This window comes from Elephas maximus, chromosome 17 (genome assembly GCF_024166365.1).
Source record: "Elephas maximus indicus isolate mEleMax1 chromosome 17, mEleMax1 primary haplotype, whole genome shotgun sequence".
NCBI lineage: Eukaryota > Metazoa > Chordata > Mammalia > Proboscidea > Elephantidae > Elephas > Elephas maximus.
In genome coordinates this window covers 73,666,635-73,690,402 of record NC_064835.1, presented here as the reverse complement: position 1 = coordinate 73,690,402, position 23,768 = coordinate 73,666,635, and the positions used below count along the sequence as shown (strand labels likewise).

General features: G+C 37.6%; 1 protein-coding gene across 4 annotated transcripts in view; it reads right to left on the bottom strand.

Moving 5' to 3' along the window:
- The window catches only part of WDPCP (WD repeat containing planar cell polarity effector), a 399,715-nt gene that overhangs the window by 10,740 nt on the left and 365,207 nt on the right, over positions 1-23,768 (bottom strand). For 3 of the 4 annotated variants that reach the window (XM_049856218.1, XM_049856217.1, XM_049856219.1), the window contains 2 exons: positions 19,351-19,445; positions 1,244-1,275 (listed from right to left, as the gene is read on the bottom strand). In XM_049856218.1, coding sequence (XP_049712175.1) covers positions 1,244-1,275; positions 19,351-19,445 — 127 coding nt within the window. The remainder of the gene's footprint in view (positions 1-1,243; positions 1,276-19,350; positions 19,446-23,768) is intronic. The other variant, XM_049856220.1, reaches the window with a different exon arrangement.

Sequence of the window (23,768 nt, the reverse complement as noted above, 5' to 3'; positions counted from 1 at the left end):
CCTAACGATAATCCATTGTATGGATATACCATGTTTCATTTATCCATTCATTTGTTGATGGACACTTGGGTTGCTCCCACCTTTTGGCTATTGTGAATAATGCTGCAGTGACTGTTGGTGTGCAAGTACCTGTTTGAGTCCCTGCTTTCGACTCTTTCTTTTTTTTGGAAGTCAGCTTCTTGATTGGAACTCATGTACACTTGTGTATCCAAGAGGATATACTTAAAATTTTGATAATATACTGTTTTTCATTAACAAGTGTTCTAAAAAGATAAACTTAAAAAAATTATATAAAATTTACAGTTAAGTTTCTTTAAGCTTTAGCAAATTAAACTCAAATAATTATGTCTATTCAACTGTAATATGGGGTATCTGCCTCCAAACAAATCAACAATATTTTTTAATCCTCAACACAGATATGTACCTGAAGAAGTAGACTGAAGCCATGATGTTGATAATTGCTATCATTAGTACCGCCATATAATTAATAAAATCCTATTGCATACATAGTCACAAAGCACTTCATAAAAATCCTGTGGGGTATGTGGGATTATCTCTGTTTTACAGATGAAGAACCTGAGGCTTAGAGAGATTAAATGATTTGTCTAAAGTCATAATGTTAGCAATTGTTGAACTATTATTCAAACTCAGCTCTCACAATGAATCAGTTATTATGATAATCCAGTATGGGCTATTAATAAAATTATGGGAATTCCTCTCATAGCTAACCTTTTTGAAATTGGTATAACAGGGCATTGAATCGCCTCTCAAAATTAACTTAGATGTTATGTCAGATACAGAATATGGAGAGGAGTTCAGGACCACTATTAAGATGTGATTTTTTATATGCATTACTTATAAAAGTTACACATAAATGTATTGGATAACTGTCATTATTATAAACCATTTATTTTTAAACTTTTTAATAATTTCAAACATATACAAAAGGAGAGAGAGAATGGTATATATAAACTGCTATTTTACCCATCACCCAGCTTCTTCAGTTAGCAACTTCATGGCCACTCTTAATTCATCTATACCCTTCCTATTTTCCACCCATATTTTAAAAGATAAAAAATTTTTATTTATAATTACAACTCTGAAATACTGAAAAGCTGAGTAGTTTTATAGAAAGATGTTTTTAGATAGACAGCATTTCCTGAGTTTAAAATAATCATATATAATATGCTTTTCCCTTGAAAATTAGATGTCTAATGATAAACAGTAGGAGAAAATGTGTTACCTGTTCTGTGCAGTCTTCTCTTAGTTCTCCTTCTAAAATAAAAGATCATAATACTAATTATCCTAAAGTCTAATAAAGGACCTTAACAAAATTATTGTTAATAACTTTTTAATTTCCTCCATAAACAGAAATGTACTTAAACAAAACATAAAGAAATTAAATGTTGAAAACTCTAAAACGGAAAACTCTTGGTTATTATAAAGCAATAACCAAGCCTCAAAATAATATGAAAGTACCAATTATTCTCATACATATGTTATGTCTAAGGTCTGCACTGAAACCGAAAAAGTAGACTATGTGCTATTCTGTTCTAAAATAATATCTTAGAACTAATATGACAAGTAAATTTCATCTAAGTGACTGTCATAGATTTAATTGTGTCCCCCCAAAATATCTGTCAACTTGGCTAGGTCACAATTCCCAGTATTGTATGACTGTCTACCATTTTCTCATTTGATGTGATTTCCCTATGTGTTGTAAATCCACTATGATGTAATAATTAGATGAATTAGTGGCAGTTATATTGATGAGATCTGCAAGATTAGACAGTGTCTTAAGCCAATCTCTTTTGAGATATAAAAGGGAGAAGTGAGCAGAGAGACATGGGGACCTCATACCACCAAGAAAGCAACACCAGGAGCAGAGTGAGTCGTTTGGACCTGGGGTCCCTGCTCCTGAGAAGCTCCTCTACCAGGGGAAGATTGATGACAAGGACCTTTCTCCAGAGCCGACAGAGAGAGGAAGTCTTTCCCTGGAGCTGATACCCTGAATTTGGACGTGTAACCTACTGGACTGTGAGAAAATAAATTTCTCTTTGTTAAAGCCATCTACTTGTGGTATTTCTGTTATAGCAGCACCAGATAACTAAGACAGTGACCAATTATGGTCAATTAGTGGTGGGTTCGTAGGGAACAGGGTTTAGAAGTTTTATGAGGCCGTTTTTTGCCACAATAGGAAAGAATTCTATAATTCATTAGTGATTATCTGCTCTCTGCAGCATTATACGTGCTGACCATGTCTCAGTACATCAAAGTGATGTGTTTAAAAGAGGCATCATCACTTAATTTATATGTCATTAGGCTGAGAGAAAAGTGTCATCACTGCCACAATCTAATTTTGTATTATTGATGAATATTAGATTGGCATTAATTTACATTGTCTCATCTTTGAAACAGGTAATTGTGTATAACTGATAGTATTTGTAAGTTCCAATTATGTTGTTATAACACTTACTGCATATATATGCCACTCATGCTACCTTACATTATTTTCTTTATTGATTTAATCTACTATCCCAAGTATAAATTTTCTGAAGCATATGGGCAGCATCTAATTTCTCCCTTGTAGTACTTGCATCAAGTAATGCCTTGATGATGATTGTATTTCTATAAAAATACATGTTACTTGTCTGCTTATTAACTTCACTTGCTGTTTTGGGTGTTTTTGTACAGTTGGGAATGTTTTATTTAGCTATATAGTTCAAAAATTTCCTAATATATGTAACACAGTGTGGAGCCATGCTGTGAAATCTGGATTGTGATGTTTTCTTAGAACATCTGAATTAAAAAAAAAAAAAAGAAATTGAATTGGCCCTTGCCTTTAGGTAGATAAATGCTGTATTAAGATGGTTATTTTCTTCTCGAAGTTCTCTAGGAGTATGAAATTCACTGTCTTTCTTAGAAACTGGTTCAATATTTTATCCCCCTCATGATCAATAAAGTCTTCCTATGACTAAACAAAAATAAAAGTACACTTCTTTAATTTAAGGGTGTTTTTTACTGGTCTTCCGTAGACCAAAGAAATAGCCCAGCGTACTTTGAGTGTTTTTAAATAGCAATTGCTGCCCTTGTAGTCTTCATATTTTTGAACTAAACAACTTCACTTCCTTTAACTTTTCTTAGTAGACACTAAATTTTACCACATGAGTCATTGTCAGTTTTCCTTGAATCTATGCCATTTTTTGGCATGAAAACTTAACTTCCATAACGTTAAGATTTATGATCTAGATTCTAGATGGACTTAATGTTTTATTGAAGAGATTGGTGTAATAAAGTGACTGTTCTTCTGACTGTGATTTCTTTTAAATATATACCAGTTCTGTTTATTCTTCTCGTAAAAGCCCGTGTTACTGCCTCATTCCGTTTCTTGTCAACTATGACAGTCCTCATCCCTTAACTGTATTTGTCTTATTGATAACTAGGGGCTCACATTATGCAAAGGGCCAGGGAGTAAATAATTAGATTTTGCAGGCCAAGAGACAAAATTGAAGATATGTAAATATGTATGCTGAGAATGACAACTTGAAGAGTAATGGTGTTGCATTCATTGTAAAAAAGAACATTTCAAGATCTATCCTGAAATACAATGTTGTCAGTGATAGGATAATATCCATACGCCTACAAAGAAGACCAGTTAATACGACTATTATTCAAATTTATGCACCAACCACTAGGGCCAAAGATGAAGAAATACAAGATTTTTATCAGCTGCTACAGTCTGAAATTGATCGAACATGCAATCACAATGCATTGATAATTACTGGTGATTTTAATGTGAAAGTTGGAAACAAAGAATAAGGATCAGTAGTTGGAAACTATGGCTTTGGTGATAGAAACAATGCCGGAGATCGAATGATAGAATTTTGCAAGACCAACGACTTCTTCATTGCAAATACCTTCTTTCACCAACATAAATGGCGACTGTACACATGGACCTCACCAGATGGAACACACAGAAATCAAATTGACTACATCTGTGGAAAGAAACAATGGAAAAGCTCAATATCATCAGTCAGAACAAGGCCAGGGGCCTGACTGTGGAACAGACAGACCATCAGTTGCTCATATGCAAGGTCAAGCTAAAACTGAAGAAAATCAGAGCAAGTCCATGAGAGCCAAAATATGACCTTGAGTACATCCCACCTGAATTTAGAGACCACCTGAAGAATAGATTTGACGCATTGAACACTAGTGACCGAAGACCAGATGAGTTGTGGAATGACATCAAGGACTTCATACATGAAGAAAGCAAGAGGTCATTGAAAAGACAGGAAAGAAAGAAAAGACCAAGATAGATGTCAGAGGAGACTCTGAAACTTGCTCTCGAACGTCGAGCAGCTAAAGCAGAAGGAAGAATTGATGAAGTAAAAGACCTGAACAGAAGATTTCAAAGGGCGTCTCGAGAAGACAAAGTAAAGTATTAAAATGACATGTGCAAAGAGCTGGAGAGGGAAAACCAAAAGGGAAGAACACGCTTAGCATTTCTCAAGCTGAAAGAACTGAAGAAAACTCAAGCCTCGAGTTGCAAGAGTGAAGGATTCTATGGGGAAAATATTAAATGACGCAGGAAGTATCAAAAGAAGATGGAAGGAATATACAGAGTCATTATACCAAAAAGAATTAGTCGATGTTCAGCCATTTCAAGAGGTGGCATATGATTAGGAACCAGTGGTACTGAAGGAAGAAACCCAAGCTGCTCCAAAGGCATTGGCAAAAAACAAGGCTTCAGGAATTGGAATATCAATTGAGATGTACCAGCAAACACATGCAGCGCTGGAGGTGCTCACTTGTCTATGCCAAGAAATATGGAAGACAGCTTCCTGGCCAACTGACTGGAAGAGATCCATATTTATGCCTATTCCCAAGAAGGGTGATCCAACCGAATGTGGAAATTATAGAACAATATCATTAATACCACACGCAAGCAAAATTTTGCTGAAGATCATTCAAGAACGGCTGCAGCAGTGTATCGACAGGGAACTACCAGAAATTCAAGCTGGTTTCAGAAGAGGATGTGGAACCAGGGATATCATTGCTGATGTCATATGGATCTTGGCTGAAAGCAGAGAGTACCAGAAGGATGTTTACCTGTGTTTTATTGACTATGCAAAGGCATTCGACTGTGGGGATCATAACAAATTATGGATAACATTGCAAAGAATGAGAGTTCCAGAACACTTAATTGTGCTCATGAGGAACCTTTACATAGGTCAAGAGGCAGTTGTTTGGACAGAACAAGGGGACACTGATTGGTTTAAAGTCAGGAAAGGTGTGCGTCAGGGTTGTATTCTTTCACCATACCTATTTAATCTGTATGCTGAACAAATAATATGAGAAGGTGGACTATATGAAGAAGAACGGGGCATCAGGATTGGAGGAAGACTCATTAACATCCTGTGTTATGCAGATGACACAACCTTGCTTGCTGAAAGTGAAGAGGACTTGAAGCTCTTAGTAATGAAGATCAAAGACCACAGCCTTCAGTATGGATTACATCTCAACATAAAGAAAACAAAAATCCTCACAACTGGACCAATGAGCAACATCCTGATAAACAGAGGAAAGATTGAAGTTGTGGAGGATTTCATTTTACTTGGATCCACAATCAACAGCCATGGAAGCAGCAGTCAAGAAATCAAAAGACACATTGCACTGGGTAAATTCGCTCCAAAGGACCTCTTTGCAGGGTTGAAGAGCAAAGATGTCACCCTGAAGACTAAGGTGCGCCTGACCTAAGCCATGGTATTTTCAATCACATCATGCACATGTGAAAGCTGGACAATGAATAAGGAAGACCAAAGAAGAGTTGACGCCTTTGAATTGTGGTGCTGGCGAAGAATACTGAATATACCATGGACTGTCAAAAGAACGAAGAAATCTGTCTTAGAAGAAGTACAACCAGAATGCTCCTTAGAGGCAAGGATGGTGAGACTGCGTCTTACATACTTTGGACATGTTGTCAGGAGGGATCAGTCCCTGGAGAAGGACATCATGCTTGGCAGAGTACAGAGTCAGCAGAAAAGAGGAAGACCCTCAACAAAGTGGATTGACATGGTGGCTGCAACAATGAGCTGAAGCATAACAACGACTGTAAGGATGGTACGGGACCGGGCAGTGTTTCGTTCTGTTGTGCACAGGGTCGCTATGAGTCGGAACAGACTCGACGGCACCTAACGCCAACAACAACAAATACTTATATAAGGAGAGAAAACAAATTTCCACAAAATTTTTATTGATGAAATTCAGAATATAGTAAATGAATATAATTTTTGTAATACACAGCTACTAAAGAGAAGGATGGAATTATTGTATAGGAGGATAGCATTTCATTTAGTTGGGGCTCGAAGTTAGTGTTCTCATCAAAATTGACTGTAAATATTTATCTGTTAATGTGACCTCTAACGAGATTTTATGTATTTCATCTTTGAAAATGCCTTTTCTTACAGATAAATACTACCAAATGCTGATATCAGTCCATGAGCAGCATATATTTTATAGAATTCTGTTAGATTGTTCTCTTGATGTTTGCCTTGTAATTTTAGGTTAAATTTATTAAGAAACATTATCAAGTTTGCTGCAAAAGTTAATTTCCAGAGTTATTTAGTTTGATAATAGTGGTTGATGGTGGTTCTCACTCAGAAAAACTAGTCTCAGCACTGAGCAAAAAAAATTCACAATAAAATTTTATTTACTGCTAAGTCATTGAAATGCACCAAATCTGTTCTTGAGATGGTATCCAAATTCAGGTGGGATATACTCAAGGTCGTATTTTGATTCTTGTGGACTTGTGTTAATTTTCTTCAGCTTCAACTTGAACTTGCATTTGAGCATGGACGGTCTGTTCTGCAGTCAGCCCTGGCCTTGTTTTAACTGATACTGAGCCTTTCTGTCATCTCTTTTGACAGATGTAGTCAGTTTGGTTACTGAATTTTCCATCTGGTGAGGTGCATGAATATAGTTGCCATTTATGTTGTTGAAAAAAAGTATTTGTAATGAGTAAGTCATTGGTCTTGCAAAATTCTACCACGTAATCTCCAACGTCGTTTCTATTACCAAGGCCGTATTTTCCAACTACCGATCCTTCTTCTTTGTTTCCAGCTTTTCCATTCCAATCACCAGTAATTATCAATGCATCTTGATTGCATGTTTGATCAATTTCAGACTGCAGAAGTTGGGAAAAATCTTAATTTTCCTCATCTTTGGCCTTAGTGGTTGGTGCATAAATTTGAATAATAGTCATATTAACTGGTCTTCCTTGTAGGTGTATTTATATTATCATACATTGTACTTCAGGATAGATCTTGTAATATTCTTTTTGACGATGAATGTGATGCCATTCCTCTTCAACTTGTCATTTTCGAAATAGTAGACCATATGATTGTCTGATTCAGAATGGCCAATACCAGCCCATTTCAGCTCACTAGTGCCTAGGATATTGATCTTTATGTGTTCCATTTCATTTTTGACGACTTCCAATTTTCCTAGATTCATACTTTGTACATTTCATGTACTGATTATTAATGCATGTTTGCATCTGTTTCTTCCCATTTTGGGTTGTGTTGTATCAACAAATGAAAGCTTGACTCTGTCCACATCATTAAGGTTGACTCTTTGAGGAGGTAGCTCTTCCCCAGTCGTATTTTGAGTCCTTCCAACTTGAGGGGCTCGTCTTCTGCCAGTATACCAAACAGCATTCTGCTGCTATTCATAAGGTTTTCACTGACCAATTTTTTCTGAAGTAGATTTCCAGGTCCTTCTTCCTAGTCTGTCTTAGTCTGGAGGCTCCACTGAAACCTGTCCACTATGAGTGACCCAACTGGTATTTGAAATACCGGTGGCATAGCTTCCAGTATCACAACAACGCACAAGCCACCACAGTACAACAAACTGACAGAAGCATGATATGGGATGACATCAAGTGTATCATACATGAAGAAAGCAAAAGGTCATTAAAAAGACAGGAAAGAAAGAAAAGACTAAAATGGATGTCAGAAGAGACTCGGAAACTTGCTCTTGGATGTAGTGTAGTTAAAGTGAGTGGAAGAAATGATGAAGTAAAAGAGCTGAACAGAAGATTTCAAAGGGCGGCTCCAGAAGACAAAGTATTATAATGATGTGTGCAAAGACCTGGAGTTAGAAAACCAAATGGAAAGAACATGCTTCACATTTCTCAAGCTCAAAGAACTGAAGAAAAAATTCAAGCCTTGAGTTGCAGTTTTGAAGGATTCTGTGGGGAAAATAATGAACGACGCAGGAAGCATCAAAAGAAGATGGAAGGAATACATAGAGTCACTGTACCAAAAAGAATTGGTCAACATTGAGCCATTTCAGGAGGTAGCATATGATCGACAACCGATGGTAGTGAAGGAAGAAGTCCAAGCCACCCTGAAGGCACTGGTGAAAAACAAGGCTGCCCGAATTGATGGAATACCAGTTGAGGTGTTTAAACAAATGGATGTGGCGCTGGAGATGCTTACTCGTCTGTGCTAAGAAATTTGAAAGACAGTTCCCTGGCCAACTGACCAGAAGAGATCCATATATTGTACTCATTCCAAAGAAAGGTGATCCAACAGAATGCAGAAATTATCGAACAACATTGTTAATATCACACACAAGTAAAATTTTGCTGAAGATCATTCAAAAGTGGTTACAGCAATATATCAACAAGGGACTGGAAAAATTCAAGTCTAATTCAAAAGAGGATATGGATGAGGAATATCATTGCTGATGTCAGATAGATCTTGGCTGAGAGCAGAGAATACCAGAAAGATATTTACCTGTGTTTTATTGACTATGCAAAGACATTTAACTGTGTGGATCATAACAAATTTTGGACAACATTGTGAAGAATGGGAATTCCAGAACACTTGATTGTGCTCATGAGGAACCTGTGCATAGACCCAAGAGGCAGTCAGTTGAACAGAACAAGTGGATACTGCATGGTTTAAAATTAGGAAAGGTATGCATCAGGGTTGTATTCTTTCACCGTACTTATTCAATCTGTATATGGAACATATAATCCCAGAAGCTATACAAAGGAGAATGTCGCATCTGGTTTGGTGGAAGACTCATTAATAACCTGTGATATGCAGATGACACAACCTTGCTTGCTGAAAGTGAAGATAACTTGAAGCACTTACTGATGAAGATCAAAGACTACAGTCTTTGGTATGGATTACATCTCAACATAAAGAAGACAAAAATCCTCACACCTAGACCATAAGCAATGTCATGATAAATGGAGAAAAGATTGAAGTTGTCAAGGATTTCAGTTTACTTGGATCCACAGTCAATGCCCATGGAAGCGGCAGTCAGGAAATCAAATGACTTATTGCGTTGGGCAAATCTACTGCAAAAGACCTGTTTAAAGTGTTGAAAAGTAAAGATGTCACTTTGATGACTAAGGTGCACCTGACCCAAGCCATATTTTCAGTCACCTCATATGCATTCAAAAGCTAGACAATGAATAAGAAGGATCAAAGAAGAATTGATCCCTTTGAATTACGATGTTGGTGAATAATATTGAATATACCATGAACTGCCAGAAGAATGAACAAATCTGTCTTGGCAGTACTGCCAGAGTGCTCCTTGGAAGTGAAGATGGTGAGACTTCGTCTCACATACTTTGGACATGTTATTAGGAGGGACCAGTGCCTGGAGACGGACATCATGCTTGGTAAGTTAGAGGGTCAGTGATAAAGAGGCAGACCCTCAACCAGGTGGATTGAACACAGTGGCTGCCAACAAGAGGCTCAAATATAGCAGTGCTTGTGCGGATGGCACAGGACGGGGCAGTGTTTTATTCTCTTGTACTTTTGGTTGCTATGAGTTGGAACTAACTTGAGGGCATCTAACAACAACAAGAAGTCATTGAACTGCTGTATGGTAGAGCAAGTCAGTCAGAATATTTGGCTTTCATTATTGACAAAAATTCATGGAACTGACAGTGGCTAGTTATGTCCATGAGAGCAAACGAAGTTTACCGCTTTCACTACTGGTTCAGTAACACATAGATCTAGATATTATCTAAAAGGTACCTGTGTGGATGAATAGTAAGTACAGTGAATAACCATAGGCTTTAAATACCTTGCGTTTTCATAAGCTTTGTACATTTGTTCAACTAAGCCTTTTTCTTCTCCATATATATTTTTACCATCATTAGCTGTAACCCATTTAAGCAGGTTCTACTTCAGGTTTTATTGAATTAGTATTTTATCAACTCCTTTGAAAATGTTCTTTCCTGTGGTCGTTGCACACAGACTGGTTTAGAGGCTAATTCCTCACTTCAAACTCAGCATTGATTCCTCAAATAAAAAACAGTAACTGAGCAGTATCTGTAACATGTGTTGATTCATTGGGAGCCAAGAAAAAACACTTGAAATCATTTGTCTTGTTTTTTAATCACCTATTGACATTGCTCCCAAAGTCCTCAAATTTTGGAGCAACTTGACTTGGCTGAATGGCCAGTGGTCTGAAACAAGTTTATTTTCTTTGGACACATTTCTTCAGCTGCTGCGGTCAGACAAGATTTAATTAGCTCACTATTGGTGGCAAATGGCTTTCCTTGCTTGGCTAACAAATAAGTCCTCAGAAACTTACTTTGGTTGTAGCCTCACTTTCAGTGTTTATTTTTCTGAAGAAATTCTGCTATGATTAGATACTCCATTTAAAATTTTCTAATTTTTCTGACCATTGCTTGCCTGTGAGTTGGGAATACTGTGATGAGTCCTTATTCTTGTTATGTAGACGTATATTGTAATCTTTTTAGCATAGGTATAGCGTCATTGCATAATAAACAAAATGGTTTGTCATCTAATTCAACAGCAAAACAATCTACATTCCTCTGTGTGTTAAAGGTGTGATATTTACAGTTCAATTTTCTTTTCTTATTTTGATATAATGAGCCTGCAGACGGATTAACCAGTAAGTAAGGCATGCCTGGGTTTACATTAAGCAAGGTATGCATCAGCTTACTTGTACCTACTTATTTACTAATCTGTGGTGCACAATTTCGCATGGATTTCCCCACATCTTTGGTGTGAAAAACAGGTAAAATTGTGCACTATAGATTAGTAAGCAAGCACAATTAAGCCTGTGCTTACCTTGCTTATTGGGTAATCTATCCCTGTGAGCATGCATTGGCAATAAAAATAAAATATTGTGGTACAGCAATATGTATGGCACTTGAAATGCTGTGGGTGTATAATGAATGGTGTCACTGCAATTTACAGTGTGACAGACAGCACTGCAAAGCACTACTCAACTCTGCATTGTAGTGTGTAAGCCATGGCGGTATGTAAAAGCATGAGCATGGTTGTGTTAAAAAAAATATATATTTTATGGACATTGAAACAGAATTTCATATGATTTTCATGTGTCATGAAATATTACTTTTTTTATTTTTTTACCCCAATAATTTGAAAATGTAAAAACCATTCTAGCTTGTAAACCCATATAAAACAGGTGGCAGTTAGGATTTGGAGCTTGGGGTCCACCTTGCAGACTCAGAGCAAATGGTTAATATTCTCGGCAGCTGATGAAATTTGGAGGTTTGAGTCTACCCAGAGGTGCCTTGGAAGAAATATCAGGCAATCTACTTTAGAAAAATCAGCCACTGAAAACCTTACAAAGCATATTTCTGACACACACGGGGTCACCATGAGTTAGAACTGACTTGACAACAACTCGTCTAGATAGTCTTTTTCTAAATTATGGCTAATTCTACTATTTTTTAACCCTTAAGTTCATTTCTATTAATTTTTTCCTTTTATGGAATTTATTTGAATAAATAAACTGAGTGATATTTATTTCTTAAATGGAGGATAGCTAACTTTAGCACAGCCTCTAAACCACCTAGAAGAATGCCTGGAACATTGTAAGGGCTTAGTTATTGTTGCTTTACTGTTGACATTCCTATTGAGATTTGCAGCTAATGGCAGTTGTTGTTGTTACGTGTTGTCAAGTGGATCCTGACTCATAGCAACCTATAGGACACAGTAGAACTCTGCCCCACAGGATTTCCAAGGTGAATTTGAACTGCCGACCTTTTGGTTAGCAGTCTGAGCTCTTAACCACTGCTCCACCGGGGCTCCCTAATAGCAGTAGGGAGGTGTTTACCATTAAAACACTTTGTAGCTTTGTTAAAAAGAATACAGGACTCAACCAAAAACCTTTCAGAAGGTGGGGTGTTATAGATTATAGTTTACTGTGTGCGCTGTGATAGAAGTAAATTGATATGATGAAACTTGCTTTCTGGAAAAGCCTTAATGGTTATATACTGGTCTCATTAGCTTTATAACAGGATGGCTGCTAAATTATTAAAGAATCTATTTCAGTATCTTACCAAGCAAGTTATCAGTGTTAAGCTTTTTTTTTTTTTAACAGAAATATTTGTGATCGTTAGCCAGTCTAAGTTCCTCACACTGCATATCTGTCAGGCTTTATTGATTTGAACACATCCAGTGTTTCTGCTATTTTTTCCTTGTATTACTCGAGCTTCCTGCCCGAATTCAAAATAGTTTAATTCACATATGATTTATGTAGAGACAGAAGAACCATTAAAAGTTTCTGTCTTTTTGCTCTTCTATTGCACTTTTTTTTTCTCTCTTGGGCTTATTTCCACTTTTCTTTTTATCACTCAACTTTAAAGTTTGCAACTTGGCCACCTTGGTCACTTGTTATTTTTTTGCTAACCAAAAGGTTGGCAGTTCAAATCTAGCAGCCACTCCTTGGAAACCCTTTGGGGGCAGTTCTACTCTGTCCTATAGGGTCACTATGAGTCAGAATTGACTTGATGGCAGTGGGTTTTTTTTTTTTAATGCATTAATTTAGTTTGAATAGTTTCTTTTTCATCCCTCATCTCTGCAGAATTCCTCCCTATTTTTGTTTTATGTTAGAAAGTATCATCTTTCCCATGGTTTTGTATTGTGGAAATAAACCTAAGTGGAACTGTGTTTTCCAGAATCCTCTTCTTGTATGTTTCCATGTTAGAGATGGCCAAAGAGAAATCTGTGCAAGATTTTGGAAGGAGGAAGCAGAATAGCAGTCATCACTCACTGAAGGTTGTGGTGCGAGATAGACACATGAGGGCCAGTGGATTCCAGCTTGTCTTCTCTAGTTCCATGTCCAGCTCTTCTCAAATACAGGCCCTGTTGAACAACAGTGAACCTAGAACTACCACCAGCTGCAGAGTCAACTGCGCTCCATAAACCTTCCCACCAAGCTGTCCTTTGTAGTCCCATTCTAGTGGTTGATCAAGCCTGGCTGCAGGAGGACCGGTTAGTGACTTTCCTCTGATCACCCTTTTGGAGCCTTACTTCTTCAGCTTCTTGCACAATTGTGTGAGGTCTTTTTTCCGAATTTGTTAGTCCATAATACTCCTAGAGGTGCTGTTTTCCTGACTGAACAATGATTGATACAATTCTGTAAATGAGGCAAAGTGTCAGCTTATAAACATGTATTTGTGTTTATCAGCAGTCCTGGTTATATCTCTAATAATAGCAGTTGATTATCTGAAACAAAAAAGACTACTTGAAATTTAACTGAGCTTCCATTTAAACTTCTAGAATAGGTAAAAATCTCTTGTTAGGTTAAGTAAAGCTTCTTTTTATTACAGCTGTCAACTGATCCTGGGAATTTCAGTGAAAATAAGAAATTGTTACTTTAAGAGCTTTGGTGGAGGATGGGATTGGTGAGAGATAAACACCACCAAAAAACTACATTTTAAGATGTAAAAGTTTTTTAAATGTGATGTTGTCATTGTTGTTAGGTGCCGTCAAGTCGGTTCCTACTCATAGCGACCCTGTGCACAACAGAACGAAACACTGCCCCGTCCCGTGCCATCCTTACAGTCGTTGTTATGCTTCAGCTCATTGTTGCAGCCACCGTGTCAATCCACCTCGTTGAGGGTCTTCCTCTTTCCTGCTGACCCTGTACTCTGCCAAGCATGATGTCCTTCTCCAGGGACTGATCCCTCCTGACAACATGTCCAAAGTATGTAAGACGCAGTCTCGCCATCCTTGCCGCTAAGGACCATTCTGGCTGCACTTCTTCTAAGACAGATTTGTTTGTTCTTTTGACAGTCCATGGTATATTCAATATTCTTTGCCAGCACCACAATTCAAAGGCATCAACTCTTCTTTGGTCTTCCTTATTCATTGTCCAGCTTTCACATGTGCATGATGTGATTGAAAATACCATGGCTTAGGTCAGGCGCACCTTAGTCTTCAGGGTGACATCCTTGCTCTTCAACCCTGCAAAGAAGTCCTTTGGAACAAATTTACCCAGTGCAATGTGTCTTTTGATTTCTTGACTGCTGCTTCCATGGCTGTTGATTGTGGATCCAAGTAAAATGAAATCCTCCACAACTTCAATCTTTTCTCTGTTTATCAGGATGTTGCTCATTGGTCCAGTTGTGAGGATTTTTGTTTTCTTTATGTTGAGATGTAATCCATACTGAAGGCTGTGGTCTTTGATCTTCATTAGTAAGAGCTTCAAGTCCTCTTCACTTTCAGCAAGCAAGGTTGTGTCATCTGCATAACGCAGGTTGTTAATGAGTCTTCCTCCAATCCTGATGCCCCGTTCTTCTTCATATAGTCCAGCTTCTCATATTATTTGTTCAGCATACAGATTAAATTGGTATGGTGAAAGAATACAACCCTGACGCACACCTTTCCTGACTTTAAACCAATCAGTATCCCCTTGTTCTGTCCAAACAACTGCCTCTTGATCTATGTAAAGGTTCCTCATGAGCACAATTAAGTGTTCTGGAATTCTCATTCTTTACAATGTTATCCATAATTTGTTATGATCCCCACAGTCGAATGCCTTTGCATAGTCAATAAAACACAGGTAAACATCCTTCTGGTACTCTCTGCTTTCAGCCAAGATCCATCTGACATTAGCAATGATATCCCTGGATCCACATCCTCTTCTGAAACCGGCCTGAATTTCTGGCAGTTCCCTGTCGATATACTGCTGCAGCCGTTTTTGAGTGATCTTCAGCAAAATTTTGCTTGCGTGTGGTATTAATGATATTGTTCTATAATTTCCACATTTGGTTGGACTGCCTTTCTTGGGAATGGGCATGAATATGGATCTCTTCCAGTCAGTTGGCCAGGAAGCTGTCTTCCATATTTCTTGGCATAGACGAGTGAGCACCTCCAGCACTGCATCCGTTTGTTGAAACATCTCAATTGATATTCCATCAATTCCTGGAGCCTTGTTTTTTGCCAATGCCTTTGGAGCAGCTTGGACTTCTTCCTTCAGTACCACTGGTTCCTGATCATATGCCACCTCTTGAAATGGCTGAATATCGACTAATTTTTTTTGGTATAATGACTCTGTGCATTCCTTCCATCTTCTTTTGATGCTTCCCGCGTCATTTAATATTTTCCCCATAGAATCCCCTGCTATTGCAACTCGAGGCTTGAATTTTTTCTTCAGTTCTTTCAGCTTGAGAAACGCCGAGCATGTTCTTCCCTTTTGGTTTTCCATCTCCAGCTCTTTGCACATGTCATATAACACTTCACTTTGTCTTCTTGAGAGGCCCTTTGAAATCTTCTGTTCAGGTCTTTTACTTCATCAGTTCTTCCTTTTGCTTTAGCTGCTCGAGGCTCAAGAGCAAGTTTCAGAGTCTCCTCTGACATCCATCTTGGTCTTTTCTTTCTTTCCTGTCTTTTCAGTGACCTCTTGCTTTCTTCATGGATGATGTCCTTGGTGTCATTCCACAACTCGTTTGGTCTTCGGTCACTAGTGTTCAATGCATCAAATCTATTCTTGAGATGGTTTCTCAATTCAGGAGGGATATACTCAAGGTCATATTTTGGCTCTCGTGGACTTGCTCTGATTTTCTTCAGTTTCAGCTTGAACTTGCATACAAGCAATTGATGGTCTCTTCTACAGTCGGCCCCAGCCATGTTCTGACTGATGATATTGAGCTTTTCGATTCTCTCTTTCCACAGATGTAGTCAGTTTGATTTCTGTGTGTTCCATATGGCGAGGTCCATGTGTACAGTCGCCGTTTATGTTGGTGAAAGAAGGTATTTGCAATGAAGAAGTCGTTGGTCTTGCAAAATTCTATCATTCGATCTCTGGCATTGTTTCTCTCACCAAGGCCATATTTTCCAACTATTGATTGTTCTTCTTTGTTTCCAACTTTCGCGTTCCAATCACCAGTAATTATCAATGCATTGTGATTGCATGTGTTCGATCAATTTCAGACTGCAGCAGCTGATAAAAATCTTCTATTTCTTCATCTTTGGCCCTAGTGGTTGGTGCATAAATTTGAATAATAGTCGTATTAACTGGTCTTCCTTGTAGGTGTATGGATATTATCCTATCACTGACAGCATTGTACTTCAGGATAGATCTTGAAATGTTCTTTTTGACAATTAATGCAACACCATTCCTCCTTGAGTTGTCATTCCCAGCATAGTAGACTATATGATTGTCTGATTCAAAATGGCCAATACTAGTCCACTTCAGCTCACTGATGCCTAGGATATCTATGTCTATGCGTCCCATTTCATTTTTGATGATTTCCAATTTTCCTAGATTCATACTTCGTACATTCCAGGTTCTGATTATTAATGGATGTTTGCAGCTGTTTCTTCTCATTTTTAGTTGTGCCACGTCAGCAAATGAAGGTCCTGAAAGCTTTATTCCGTCCATGTCATTAAGGTCGACTCTACTTTGAGGAGGCAGCTCTTCCCCAGTCATCTTTTGAGTGCCTTCCAACCTGGGGGGCTCACCTTCCAGCACTATATCAGACAATGTTCCGCTGCTATTCATAAGGTTTTTACTGGCTAATGCTTTTCAGAAGTAGACTGCTGGGTCCTTCTTCCTAGTCTGTCTTAGTCTGTAAGCTCAGCTGAAACCTTTCCTCCATGGGTGAGCCTGCTGGTATCTGAATACCGGTGGCATAGCTTCCAGCATCACAGCAACACACAAGCCCCCACAGTACAACAAACTGACAGACACGTGGGGGTTAAATGTGATATACTTGTCAAATTAAAAGATAATATAACTCTTGGACAGTAATATTACTCATTCAAGTATTAAACAAATATATACTGATTTTCCTACAGTGTGTCGGACACTGTTCTAGGGGCTGAGAATACATCCATGAACAAAAAAAGAAGAAATTCCTGCCGTTGCATAGGTTATATTTGATTAAGTATTATCGTCAATATTAGCAAGAAACACAAAATGATAAAGATCTGTATTCGTTAATTTGTTCTTACTACGATCATCCTTTAGTACATAAGTATGGCAGTTCACACACAGGAAGGCAGAAAGAGAAAATTTAATATGTTAACTGGCCACCTATACCAGAATATATGGTTTAAAAATTCTTTTTAAAGTATCTGTATACTATTTCTAAAACAGTTTTTAGAGCTGATCAAGAGCTAAATAGGGCAAAAGAGTATGCAATAAACTAGAGTCCAAAGAAGGCAAAGAGTATTTCAAGGAAGGAATAGTCAGTAAAGTCAAATGCTACCAGTAGTCATGTAGAGGAAATCTGGGAAAAAATCATTAGAATTAGTCAGTAGGAAACAATTGATCATTTTTTAAGTAAATATTTTAAAAGCATTGGGTAGAAAGAATCCTATAGGTATTAATATGTTTGGGGTTGATAAGAAAGTAGAAGTATTTAAAAGTTGTGGAGTAGTGGAAAATAAGGTTGGATAGAGATGGTATGGACAGATTCTAAAAGGACTAAACAGTTTAAGGTCCCTTTAGTGGCAGTGTGGAGAATGCATCAAACCATCCCACTGTACCTCTCCCACAGATCTTTATGATGAATACCCTGAAGGCAGGCAGTATGTCTTCTGTAAATACCTCTATTTCCACTATCTAAATTTTTTTTAATACAGTTTCTGGACAATAACTGGTACTCAATAATATTTGTTGAATTTTTGAATATTGAAATCTAACAGGTCATGCTGAATCTTTTATCATAATGTCTGTAAAATTTATCCTTCTCTGTTTCCACTATCAATATTTTCACTTAGGCTTACTTTACTTCCAAATTACTATAATAAACTTGATATCCAGTTTTTCCTTCTGTCATTTGTCATTTCAGTCAACCTGGATGAGGCCACGAAATTAATATTTTTATACTATGCATTTATTATATCACTTACCTGCTTTGTAACTTTCAAAGCCTTATCACTACCTATTGAAAAATATGTAGTCTTTGGCCTTACACCAAAGCCTATCCACAGTCTGGCCCATAACCTACCCTTCAATCCTTATCCTCCACTACTTCTTTACACCTTAGTATCGTTAGGCTTATAAAGATCATAAAGCCATGATTCACCAGTCCAGTAAGTGACTGTCATTGTCAAAATAACACAATCTAGCAACCAAAAGTAATTTTAAAATAACTCAAGTTCTCTAGTTATATTTCTCAGGTACCATAAAGGAAATTATATAGACTGCAGTGATACTTAAAAAATCTTTTCTGTCCCATCCACTTCCCTGAGATGCTGAAGCTGCTGTCAGGCATCTCCTTCCCTGGACTCTCCAGCACAAAAATTCCATATAAAACCTCTTAGCTCCACATGCCTCTCTTTTCCTTCTATTCCCCTTTCTTCCAAATTTTGCATCTCAAAGTCTCTAAGACTTAGTTAGGCCAAGCTGTACCCTTCTCAGAGAAATGGTGAAAGAATGAGTATAGACCAGGCTAGATTCATCTTTAGGGGACAGTGAGAAGGGGACATGGTGGATATACTCAAATGTTAATTATTTTTATCTCTTAACAGTCATCTGTATATTATTTGTGCTTTGTATCTCCATAATTGCTTGTGCACTTTCTTCTGCATTTTGAAATTCTACTTAACTTTGAAGGGCACCTCCTCCGCTAAACACCTTGGCTAGAAGGGATAGCTCTGTTACCTGGTCATGATTTTTTTGGTACTACTTTTAGGGAGTATATTACATAGCTGCCTTGTGTTATAGTATGATTGTGCACATTTCTTTCTTTCCAACTAAATTGGTTAAGAATCGTGCCGTATTTCTCAGTGACCATCACAGCCTAACTACTCAAAGTGTGGTACCCAGTCCAGCAGCTTAAGTATCATATGTGAGCTCTGCTCCAGTCTTACTGGATCAGAATCAACATTTTAACAAAATCGCTAAATGATTTGTATCCTCATGAAAATTTAGCCTCTGCTATAATCAGGAAATTTGGTATTTTGCATTATATCAACCAAGGGTGGTCTTATACCAACTGGAAATGCTCAGGTTTTCTAATTTTATTACTTTACTGTAAACTCTTGCAAGCTATAACTTGGTTTTTCTGTTATAATTTGAATATTTGGTTACCTTGGATGCTATGACCTTCTGCATTACAGGTCTTAGCCATCAAAGATCCAGGACCGATGTCTTTTTCAAGTTCACTCCTTCTGTCGGTTACTTGTCTGCAGTATATGGATTTTTTGTAATTGGAAAAAGGATTAAAAAAGAAAATTACAGGGTTAAAATATGTTATAGGTTTGAAAATACTATTTCTAAACTTCTGGGTATTTTAAAAATGTGAAAATTTTTCCTGGAACCTTTCAACAATATAGTAATTTAAACACTATGTTAATAAAAAAACATGAAGGCTGCTTTTAATTTTCCCACCATTAAATATTTGCAGGACACTTTGAAGAGTAGTTAAATTCAACTTTAATATACCCTGTTACCCATTGGCGTTGAGTCGATTCCTACTCATAGCGACCCTGTAGGACATAGTAGAACTGCCCCACAGGGTTTCCAAGGAGAGGCTAGTGGATTCCAACTGTCGACCTTTTGGTTGGCAGCCTGAGCTCTTAACCACTGTGCCACCAGGGCTCAATCTGTATTGTATACAAATACAATATTTTACGTATACACAGTTTTAAGGAACAGTAATCATAGAAACAAAATGTGATGCTCTGAACTTATGGATATTGCAAAATTAAAATCAATGGTAAAAGTTTATATTAAATAAACTTTATTTTCCTACCCTTAAAAGTAACCCACTATAGTATAGAAAAATCAAAAAAATGCAGAAAAAGAAGAACATAATCCAAATATCCAGAGTTCTTCTCTGGTTAGTTAGCTCCTATACTTAGTATTATGCATCTTTTTTTATTATATACTTTTTGAGATACTACAGTCTTATAAAATTTTATATCATCTCTCACATATATGATAGATATTTTTTGTTTAAATTATCATACTTTAAAATAGACTTTGTTTTAGTTGTACAGTTCTATGAATTTTGACACTTGTATGTTGTTGATAGTTGCCATCAAGTTGGCTCCGACTCATGAGGACCTGGCATATAACAGAACGAAATGTTGCCTGGTCCTGTGCCAGCTTCATGATCATTGGTAGACACCTGTATACCAAAAAACCAAACCAGACCCATTGCCGTTGAGTTGATTCAGACTCATAGCGACCCTATAAGACAGAGTAGAGCTGCCCCATAGACTTCCCAAGGAGTGCCTGGTGGATTTGAACTGCCGACCTTTTGGTTAGCAGCCGTAGCTCTTAACCACTACACCACCAGGGTTTTTGACACCTGTATAGATTCATGTAATTACAGCCACAATCAAAATACCAAACAGTTTCAGTGTGGCAAAAAAAAAAAAAAAAAAAATACCCTTATTCTTTCTTTACCCTTAGCCCCTGGCTACCACTGATCTCTTCTCCATAACTATAGTTTTGACTTTGAGAATGTTATATCATAGGAATCATACAGTATAAACTTTTGTGACTGGCTTATGTCAGTCAATATAATGTCCTTGAGTTGATCCAAATTGTTATATGTATGAATGGTTTGTTCCTTCCATGGGTTAAAAAAAAAAAATGGACCAGTAAACTGGTGTATGTATTCCACTGTATACATGTACCTGTTTATATATCCATTAACCCATTGAAGAATATTTGTTTTTCCCCCCATTTTTTTTTTCTTTTTTATTGTACTTCAGATGAAGGTTTGCAGAACAAACTAGTTTCTCATTAAACAGTATACATATTGTTTTATGACACTGGTTAACAACCTCGTGACATTACAACACTCTCCCTTCTCAACCTTGAGTCCCCTATTACCAGCATTCCTGCCCCTCCTGCCTTCTAGTCCTTGCCTCAGGGCTGATGTACCCCTTTAGTCTTGTTTTGTTTCATGGGCCTGTCCACTGTTTGGCTGAAGGGTAAACCTCAGGAGTGACTTCATTACTGAGATGAAAGGGTGTTCAGGGGCCATACTCTCAGGGTTTCTCTAAACTGTCAGGCCAGCACGTCTGGTCTTTCTTTTTGAGTTAGAATTTTGTTCTTCATTTTCCTCTAGCTCTGTCTGGGACCTTCTTTTGTGATCCCTGTCAGAAAACTCAGTGGTGGTAGCCGGGCACCATCTACTTGTACAGGACTCAGTCTGATGGAGACCATAGTAGATGTGGTCCATTTGGACTAATTTGTCCCTTGTATCTTTTTTTTTTCATTCTTCCTTGCTCCCAAAGGGGTGACACCAGTGGAGTATCCTAGGTGGCCACAGACAGGCTTTTAAGACCCCAGACGCTACTCATCAAAGTAGAGCATAGAACATTTTCTTTATAAACTGTTACGCCAACTGAGCTAGATGTTCCCTGAGACCATGGTCCCCACAGCCCTCAGCCCAGCAATTCGGTCCCTCAGGGAGTTTGGATGTGTCTATGGAGCTTCCATGACTTTGCCTTGTACAAGTTGTACTGGCTTCCCCAGTATTGTGTACTGTCTTACCCTTCACCAAAGTTACCACTTATCTATTTTCTATTTAGTGATTTTCCATCCCCACCCCTCCTCTCCCTCATAACCATCAAAAATTGTTTCTTTTTGTGTATAAACCTTTTCATGAGTTTTTACAGTAGTGGTCTCCTACAATATTTGTCCTTTTGTGATTGACTTATTTCACTCAGCATAATGCCCTCCAGATTCATCCATGTTATGAGATGCTTCACAGATTCATCGTTGTGTAATACTCCATTGTGTGTATGTACCACAGTTTGTTTATCCATTCATGTGTTGATGGGCATCTAGGTTGTTTCCATCTTTTTGCTGTTGTGAACAATGCTGCAATGAATATGGGTGTGCATATGTCTGTCCGTGTGACGACTCTTATTTCTCTAGGATATATTCCTAGGAGTGGGATTGCTGGATCATATGGTATTTCTATTTATAGCTTTCTAAGGAAGTGCCATATCGTCTTCCAAAATGGTTGTATCATTTTGCATTCCCACCAGCAGTGCATAAGAGTTCCAGTCTCCCTGAAGCCTCTTCAGCATTTGTTATTTCTTGTTTTTTTTGATTCATGCCAGTAATGCCGGCGTGAGATGGTATCTCATTGTAGTTTTGCTTTGCATTTCTCTTATGGCAAAAAAAAAAATTATTTTCTTTTTTTATGGCTAGTGATTGAGAGCATTTCATCATGTGTCGGCACCTTGAATGTCTTCTTTGTTGAAGTGTCTGTTCATTTCCTTTACCCATTTTTAATTGGATTATTTGTCTTTTTGTTGTGGAGGTGTTGGATTTTCTAGGAGATTTTAGAGATTTAGACCTTTGTCTTATTTGTAATAGCCAAAAAATTTTTTCCCAGTCTGCAGGTTGTCTTTTTACTCTTTTGGTAAAGTCTTTTGATGAGCATAAGTGTATAATTTTTAGAAGATCCCAGTTATCTATCTTATCTTCTGGAGTTCGTGTGTTGTTGGTTGTGGTATCCTGTTAATGCTGTACATTACAGCCTTTAGCATTGATTTCTGTTTTTTCTTCTATGAAGTTCATAGTTTTGGGCTTTATATTTAGGTCTTCGATCTTTTTAGAATTAGCTTTTGTATGTGGTATGAGGTGTGTTTCATTTTTTTGCAGATGGATATCCAGTTTTGCAAAAAGACTGTCTTTTTCCCATTTGATGGACTTTGGGCCCTTGTCAAAGATCAGGTGACTGTAAGTGGACGGATTTACATCTGGGTTTTCAATTCTATTCCATTGGTCAACGTATCTGTCATTGTACCAGTACCAGGCTGTTTTGACTACTGTAGCTGTATAGTAGGTTCTGTGGTCAGGTACTGTGAGTCCCCCTACTCTGTTCTTCTTCAATAGTGCTTTAGTTATCCGGGGCTTCTTCCCTTTCCATATAAAGTTAACGATAAGTTTTTCCATCTCTTTAAAGAATATTGCTGGTATTTGGATCGGGATTGCATTGTATTTGTAAATCACTTTGGGTACCCAGAACCCAGTGCCATTGAGTCGAATTGTCATTTCCACAACGTTGAGTCTCCCTATCCATGAGCGTGATATGTTTTTCCATTTATGTAGATCTCTTTTGATTTCTTGCCGTAGTGTTTTGTAGTTTTCTTTGTATAGGTCTTTTACATCCCTGGTTAGATTTATTCCTAAGTATTTTATTTTTTTAGGGGCTATCGTAAATGGTATTGTTTTCCTGATTTCCTTTTAATTGTACTCTTTACTGGTGTATAGGAATCCAGCTGATTTTTTTTTTGTTGATCTGGTATCCTGCTAGTCTGCTGAATCTTTGTATTAGTTCCAGTAGTTTTCTTGTGGAGTCTTTTGGGTTTTCTATGTAGAGTATCATTATCAGCAAATAGGGACAGTTTAACTTCTTCATTACCAATCTGGATGCCCTTCATTTCTTTTTCTTGCCGTATTGCTGTAGGCAGGACTTCCAGCACTGTGTTAAACAGGATTGGTGATAAAGGGCATCCTTGTCTTGTTCCTGTTCT